Source organism: Propithecus coquereli, unplaced genomic scaffold (genome assembly GCF_000956105.1).
Source record: "Propithecus coquereli isolate 6110/MARCELLA unplaced genomic scaffold, Pcoq_1.0 Scaffold459, whole genome shotgun sequence".
NCBI classification, from domain to species: Eukaryota; Metazoa; Chordata; class Mammalia; order Primates; family Indriidae; genus Propithecus; species Propithecus coquereli.
The window spans coordinates 3086848-3095484 of NW_012150385.1; the positions used below are offsets into that span (position 1 = coordinate 3086848).

Sequence of the window (8637 nt, forward strand, 5' to 3'; positions counted from 1 at the left end):
TTTGGATCCCATGAGTGGATGGCGAGTATGGGTCCAAAAATAATCTTGAAATAAAGGTGTCCTTCCTAAGTACAGCACAAAGCTCCGAAGCTAAGAAAAGACTGATATATTTGTCTCTGTAAAAAATTAAAACCTCTGTATGGAAAAAAATACCATATTCACAGTGAATATAAAATGTAACTTTTTTCATACATAAAGAGCTTTTACAAATGAATTTGAAAAAAAGGAAAATTGAAAAATCCCATGGAGATGTTCAACCCCATCCATAATTAAAACAAGAGACTATTTTTCAAATTACAATTTAGCAAAGATGAAAAATACTGATAATAACCAGTATCAGCAATGGCACAGATGAAGAATATTTGTCATACATTGTTGGCAGGACAGTAAATTGAAACAACCTTTTTGGAGGGTGAATTGTCAACATCAAAATTTTAAATGTACATACCCTTTGAACTGGAAATTCTATCTTTAAAAAACACAATTATGATTGACCTATTAGACATGGTTCCATATCTGATTTCTTGTGCTCATATTAGGACCTATAAAACAGCTCTTAGTCTTTATAGCTGCAGAGTATTCCATTATACTGACATGCCATATATTTTTTCCTGAAGTTATCATGAATAATTTTTCTTTTCTTTCTTGAGACAGAGTCTCACTCTCTTGCCTGGGGCGAGTGCCGTGGCGTGAGCCTAGCTCACAGCAACCTCAAACTCCTGGGCTCAAGCGATCCTCCTGCCTCAGCCTCCCAGGTAGCTGGGACTACAGGCATGCACCACCATGCCTGGCTAATTTTTTCTATTTTTAGTTGTTTGGCCAATTTCTTTCTACTTTTAGTAGAGATGGGGTCTCGCTCTTGCTCAGGCTGGTCTCAAACTCCTGAGCTCAAACCATCCGTCCGCCTCGGCCTCCCAGAGTGCTAGGATTACAGGCATGAGCCACCGCGCTCGGCCAATAATTCTTCTTAATATGCATAAAAACTGTCTGGAAGGATACGAAGAAATGTTTAACAGTGTTTACTTCTAGAGTCAACGATTGGCTAGGTCATGAAGAGAGGAACTTTTACTTTATTTCTCTTCTGTTATGTATTGAACAATGAGTATATATTACTTTTTAATAAAAAGTCAACAGCCATATACTTTATAACTGCAGATTAGAAAATCTAAAGGGTTCTTTTTTTCTAAGAAGAATCAGGAAAATATAAGGAGAATTTATCATAAAATTTCCTAAACAATTTTCTAAACAACTCAAGAAAGAATAGCACCTAACAACTGATCCACTGTTGGACATACCCTCCAGGCGTAAGCAGGCACTATCTACTCACCAATGGAAAGCCTGAGCTCCCTGCACTGGCTGACAGGTGGCAGCTTCAGTATCTCCCTCCATTTTCTACTACGACCATTTTTTTGGCCATATCCTCCTAAATTTGAAAGAAAAAAAGGTATTTTTTAACAGTCAGAAATATTCAATTATAGCAACTACTTCCACTAATGTATCTTACCATTTCTGTTTGGGGAGTTTGGGTACCTATGATGAGTGAAAATACAAGCTTATAATAATTTGTCTTATCTGGAAAGCAGCTCTTGATGACCTATAAAATTCCCAGGTGATGTAATCAGTCACTGGCTCTGTCATTTAGAAGCCATGCTGAGCCGCAATTTCCAAATTTGTAAACCAGATCAAACATATATATATTGTTCAGGGCTGCTTATAAACATTTGTTCAACAAATATTTGTTGAGCACCTATTACATACCTTCAAAGCACTGGGAATATAATGGTAAAAAAGATAAAGTCCCTCCCCTACATTCTAAAGTGAGGGAGAGAGATTAACAAGTCAAATAATGACAAGCGATAAGAAAAAAATTAACTAATCACATAGTGATAAATGGAATGAAACAAAATTAAGCAGGGTAAAAGTGGAAGGTGCTAGTTGACTAAGGTAGGATCAGAGAAGAACTCCCTGTGAGGGTAAATTTGGCAGAGACTTGAAGGATGTGAGGGACAGAGTCTTGGGAAGATCTGGGAGAAGAACATCCCATGGTGACAAGAATGATGGAAAAAGCCATACTATAATATTTTAGAAAGACCTTTTTGTTTATTATAATTATTATTTTGTAGAGATAGGGTCTCACCTATGTTGCCCAGGCTGGTTTTGAACTCCTGGCCTCAAGTGATCCTCCTGTCTTAGCCTCCTAAAGTACTGGGATTACAGGAATGAGCCACTGTGCTCAGCCAGAAAAATCTTTTTAAACAAGCACCTTTTTCTCCCCCTTTAATTTAACTCAGAGAAATTAGAATCTTCAATCTCAAACATTCTGGGCAGCTGAAATTTTACTGAATTTTATCCAAGAGAACAAAATGGCTTAGGTTGGGTGAATAAGACTCCAGGACTCTTTGGAAGAATGGGGAAACTAGGAGGAAAGCCACATTTCCTTGGAGATAATGAGCTGTCTTAACCATGGTAAATGTGGAAAACTGTAAGAGGCAGATATCTGGAGGTGGGTAGACCTGGATGAGCTGAAGAGACAAGTCTCAGCTGGAGATACTGATCTGCCAGTCATCTACCATAAAGATAACAATCAAAGGTCCAAGAGCTTCTTAGCCTTGGGTTTGCTCCTCTACTCCTTCCACTCCATATCTCAACTGAGATCATGAGTTCTAGACCCATTTCCCACTACCAGATGTCCAGAGCGCCTCATGTTCAACACTTTCAAATTAGACTCACTATCCTCCCACCAAATCCAGTCCACTTTCTTTTCTTTTTTTTTTTTTTGAGACAGGGTCTTGCTCTGTTGCCCTGGGTAGAGTGCAGTGGCATCATCCTAGCTCACTGCAACCTCAAATTCCTGGGCTCAAGCGATCCTACTGCCTCAGCCTCCTGAGTAGCCAGGACTACAGAGCAGCTAGACTACAGATGCACACCACCATGCCTGGCTAATTTTTTTTTGTAGAGATGGAGTCTTGTTATGTTACTCCGGCTGGTCTCAAACTCCTGGCCTCAAGTGATCCTTCTGCCTTCGCCTTCCAAAGTGCTAGGATTATAGACATGAGCCACTGTGCCAGGCTCTTTTCTTTTTTTCAGATTCATTCATTTAAAAAACATGTAATATGCACCTGTCAATGCCAGAGAGTACACTAAGTGCTGCTTCAGTGACAGCTATGTCCCATGTCACTAAAGGGCTGGGAAAGGAGACCTGGTCCCTCCCGTCCGTTCCTAGGGAGAATAGGAGCTCATTCCAGAGAATCGTGGGTGCTAAACAAAACCCATTATCTGTGGTTATGGATTGTCTTTTTTCAGGGCTATTGCTGTTCTTCCTTCAGGTGAGAGAACTATTCTTTGGGATATGCCACTTTTATTTCACTCGTTAAAGGACTATAGAGCACTGAATTGTCACTTGCCTGATGTAGTATCAATACTTTACCCTTTGGATCCCATGAGTGGATGGCGAGTATGGGTCTGAAAGTGTGCTGAGACATGGCTACATCTTCAGTGGTGCTTCCGTTCCCCTGAGCTGCCAAGTCATTGAGCAGGTGAGAAAAAGTCGCTCTTGCTCCCATTCGTATTTCACTCTCTCTGCTTTCTCTTGGTCTCTGGCCTATCCTAACTTTTTACTACTTGAATAACTAGCAAGAATATGGCGGTCTGGCTGCTGTGACTTTCCTTCCCTGAGCTTCACACTGGCTGCAGACCTAAAACCAGTGCTTATCCCTTCCCAGGTGCTGGAGTGGTGAGGCAGGCAGGGCCTCAAGGAGGGGTCTGGCTGCCCAACTGCAGTGAGTTTGCATTTACAGGGGCGTGGCACTGACAATGGGGCAGGGTGGGAGTAAGAGCTGGATGCCTCACCTAGGATTAGTGCGTCAGGGAAGAGGTGAGTCCAGGCTGACCCTCACAGGCATACCTAAGGAAGACAAGGTTTCAGCACGTCCCTGTGCCTCATTTTGGTGATGGTTTGGGGTTGTTGCACATTCTCTGAGATCTCAGCATTTCATTAGATTGTTGTGGTGATTAAATGGGATAATTTGTGTAAAAAGGCACCAGGCCTGTGAGAAGAGCCCAATGTTCCACCCCCCGATTAGTGTATGGTTTCCCACATTTGTGGAAGATTCTCACCAAAAATCAGTTCCCAGGTTCACTTCCTGGGTGAGTGAAAGAAATTAAGATGCTCTGCTTTTCTATGAATCCTGGCTCCTCCCACCCCAGCCAGCTCCGGGCAGTGAGAGCTTTGGGGAGGCCAGGTGACAGTGGAGCTCCAAGTTCTTTTTCCATAGCATGAATCCTGGCTAACAAACTATTAAGTGCCTCATTCATTTATTCAGAAGACATCTGCTGTCCACGTCCTGCATGCCAGGCACTGTCCAAGTCTGGACACACTATGGAGGGTAAGGCAGCTGGTCCCTACCCTCACAGGGACTCATGTCCCCTCTCCTTCTTCCCTCCCCTACTGTCCTCGTTCACTCCCAGTCACTGTTCTCCTCAGCCTCAGTCTCACTGGCCTTCCTTCCTCTTGTCTTCCCTTACCAGACTCTCCTCCACGCTGTCTTCCAGTCACCTTCCTAAAATGCAAACAACTGCATAAACTCCCTTCTCTGCTGCTTAAACCTCCTGAAGGACTCCCAGACTCGGGATGAGGTGAGAATAAAGTTCAGCCTCACCTGACCTCACCCCGCAGGCACCCAATGCTGAAGCCACACTATTTAAAAAAATCCAAAAGAAGCAAGAGCGGGTATTTTCTGTCTGGACTGTCACTCCAGCTTTATCAATCCAGGCAAGGCACTACTTGGCTCAAGCAGAAACCGTTCCATGAAGCCTGTCCTGCCTTTCCTGGGGAGACACTGGCACTCCGTCCTCTTCATGCCCTTTACACCTTGAAAACATCATTACTGCCCAACCAGGTTGCATTGCCCACTGCTCAAAAGGAAGCCAATACACTAAGACAGCAAAGGTTGCAGTGGAGAAAGAGTATAATATCATGGGGCACTGAGTGAGGAGAGGGGAGAAGGTTCATAAATCTGTCTCCCCAGGAATTTTGGGGCTAAGGTTTTTAAAGGCAATTTGGCAGACAAAGGTAAAGGGAATTGTGTCCGCTGATTGGCTTGGGATGAACTCATCGGGTTGGGAAGCAAAAATTGTCTTCTTGTGCTAAGAAAGTTTCCTGGTAGAGGGTTGTAGGACCTGTTGAGTCTGTTCTGTGCATGGCCACCAGTCCAGTTGGCATCAGTTGGTCCCCCTGAATGCAGAGTCTGGATGATACCTCAAAGACTAGTCTTAGGTTTTACAATAGCAATGTTATCTGTAGAAGTGATTGGGGAAGTCATACATCTTGCACGAGTCAAGGGCATGTGAATCTTAAGCAGTAAGCAATTACAGGAAGGCAAGCTATGAAACAATGGCTGGTTAACTTTTAGCTATATCTATACTTCTGCAGAAATCAGACTTTTACAGGCCGGGCGTGGTGGCTCACGCCTGTAATCCTGGCACTCTGGGAGGCCGAGGCGGGCGGATTATTTGAGCTCAGGAGTTCGAAACCAGCCTGAGCAAGAGCGAGACCCCGTCTCTACTAAAAATAGAAAGAAATTAATCGGACAACTAAAAATATACAGAAAAAACTAGCCGGGCATGGTGGCGCATGCCTGTAGTCCCAGCTACTCGGGAGGCTGAGGCAGGAGGATCGCTTGAGCCCAGGAGTGTGAGGTTGCTGCGAGCTAGGTTGACGCCACGGCACTCACTGTAGCCCAGGCAAAAGAGTGAGACTCTGTCTCAAAAAAAAAAAAAAAAAAAAGAAATCAGACTTTTACCACAGTTCTTGCCTTATGACCTTATATTACTTTAATATAGGCAGTTTCAATGTCTTTATTCAATCTCAGTGAGGGCAGGATCTAGGTTCACTGTCTTATTCCTGGTGTATCTCCAGCGTGCAAGAACATTATTGAGGTGATGAATAAACGGACCTTTATGTGCCCAATGCATGAAGAGCAATGTATTACATACAGCAGACATTAAAGGAATGTTTGCTAACTTTGAGTTGAAAAAACTGGGATTCTTACTACAGGAAGTGGGCCAGAGTTAGAGATGAAATTATCAAAGGCTAAATCAGGCGCAGTAGTCCACATTTGTAATCCCAGCACTTTGGGAGGCTGAGGCTGGAGGATCATTTGAGACCAGGAGTTCAAGACCAGCCTGGGAAACACAGCAAGATCCTGTCTCTACAAAAAATAAAAAAATTAGCCAGGCATGGTGGTTCATACCTGTAGTCCCAGCTACTCCAGAGGCTGAAGCAGGAGAACATGTGAGCCCAGGAGTTTGAGGTTGCAGCGAGCTCTGATGACACCACTGCACTCTAGCCTGGGTGACAGAGCAAGACCTTGTCTCAAAACAATTTTAAAAAAGAAATTATTAAGGGTTAAGATGAGGAGAAGAAGGAGTGAGAGTTAAAGTTTATTAAGTATTAACAATAGAAAGAACAACAGGTTTTGACAGACTGAAACAGCTCAAGACGAGTAAATTAAAAAAAAAATCTAAAACTCTGTACCAATTCCCATGAGACACCACTGGCACGCTGAAGAAAGAAGAGAGGAAGGGAGTTACCTGCAGTAGCCTAATAAAGTGGCAAAAAATACACTCAGTCTCACAAAGAGTGCCTTTACCATATTTAATTAGATTAAAACTTGCAGGTTTTATTCCATTCCTCCAAAACTAAGTCACTAGACTGTGAAAGCTGCACATACCAGGATGAAATCATTCTTGTCAGACCCAGACAAATCGAAGCCAGAAGCACCAAGGAGCAGGCTTCTGCTTGCATGTCTGAGATGAGGAAAGTCTCAAGGGCTTTCTAAAATAACCCCACAAGAAATTCCTTCACATCTTTCATGTATCCCATGCTTCTCAACACCTTCATTTCACACAGATGCATATAGCTCTATGAGCAGGTTTATCAGTAGACATTCTTTAGCAATTCAAATAAGATGCTCTGGAAACAACTCTTGCCTAGTAACTGTATCTCTACCAAAGAACTGGGGCCAAATCGAGCTTTGAGCCTACAGTAACAAAGAACTCAGTTTCTAAGCACCTAGTGAACCTTTCCCTTTTTGCCAAATAAAAGCTTCCACTTACCCTACCCTCTTCGGGTACACTTGTGGCTTGCCATAGCTGTGTATCCCAGATTATAATCTTTGCTTACTCTCAAATAAATTCATTAACTTAGGAGATATTTTTCTCTAATGTCTTTTTTATTACGATGACAAAAGAATCAAATTAGCGCAATTATAGAGTCCAATCAGACCAAGTTTAAAAAAATTCTTAAACACTTAGCATATCAACAATTAGCTCAATATGTGAAGCTGCAATCTATGAGCTAATCAAGAACCAAGAAGACTCTACATAAAGGTCATTTTAAAGATTAGAGTTTTTCTCCCTTTTCTTCCCACTCTACATAGATCTTGAGGATAAATTAATGCAGGCTGAGTGCAAAGACTCACATCTGTAATCCCAGCATTTTGGGAGGCCAAGGCAGGAGGAACACTTGAGCCCAGGAATGCAAGATCAGCCTGGGCAACATAGCAAGACCCCACTTCTCCAAAAAATTAAAAAATAAAAATTAGCTGGGCATGGTGGTGCATGCCTGTAGTCCTAGCTACTCAGGAGGCTAAGGCAGGAGGATTGCTTGAACTCAGGAGTTTGAGGACGCACTGAGCTATGATGACGCCTCTGCACTCTAGTCCACTCTAGGCCAATAGAGTGAGACTCTGTCGTACAAAAAAAAATACAGCAACTAACTTTTAGGACTTCCTATAAAACCTAGTTTATTCTCAATTCTAGCTATGAACGTGAAGGAAAATATTTTGTTGCCAAAAGAGACATAGTCATGACACCAAAGGCTCATGCAACAAAAGAAAAAACAGACCAAGCAGACTTCATAAAAATTTTAACATTCTATGAATCAAAAGACACTATTGCCTGGATGCAGTGGCTCATGCCTGTGATCCTAGCAATTTGGGATGCTGAGACAGGAGGATCCCTTGAGGCCAGAAGTTCGAGACCAGCCTGGGCAATGTAGTGAGACCCACTCTCTACAAACAATAGGAAAATTAGCAGGGCATGGTGGTGCACGCCTGTAGTCTTAGCTACTTAGGTGGCTGAGGAGGGAGGATCACTTGAGCCCAGGAGTTCAAGACTGCAGTGAGCTATGATCCTGCCACTGCACTCCAGCCTGGGTGACAGAGTGAGACTCTGTCTCACAAAAAACAAAGAAACAAAAAAGATACTATCAATAGAGTAAAAAGGCAACCCACGGAATGGGAGAAAAAATATGTATGTATATGATATAACTGATAAGGGATTAATAATCAGAATATATAGAGAACTCCTAAAACTCATGACAAAGTTGCTGCTGGGAAGTGGCTGCCCAACAAGGGACCTGTAGTAAGAGGGACCATGGGACTGAGATCTGGACAGCAGAATGCAGACAGACATGATTATGCCATTTCCTGGCCTGGCCTAGAAGAATCTCCCACATGGTTCCCCATGCTGTCTCACTGTTCTGTCTGGTAGATGGACAGGGATACATGGGAGGACCTTGGAAGCTAACTTCAGTCACCCTGGAGCCCTGAATGGCTGTATATGGAGCATGGGCCA

General features: G+C 43.0%; 1 protein-coding gene across 1 annotated transcript in view; it reads right to left on the bottom strand.

Annotated features, from left to right (window-relative positions):
• The window catches only part of GRK4 (G protein-coupled receptor kinase 4), a 75674-nt gene extending 72111 nt beyond the window's left edge, over positions 1 to 3563 (bottom strand). Inside the window, exons 1-2 of the mRNA XM_012655025.1 lie at positions 3428 to 3563; positions 1328 to 1423 (exon numbers count right to left, since the gene is read on the bottom strand). Coding sequence (XP_012510479.1) covers positions 1328 to 1423; positions 3428 to 3563 — 232 coding nt within the window. The remainder of the gene's footprint in view (positions 1 to 1327; positions 1424 to 3427) is intronic.
• Between the last annotated feature and the right edge of the window lie 5074 nt (positions 3564 to 8637).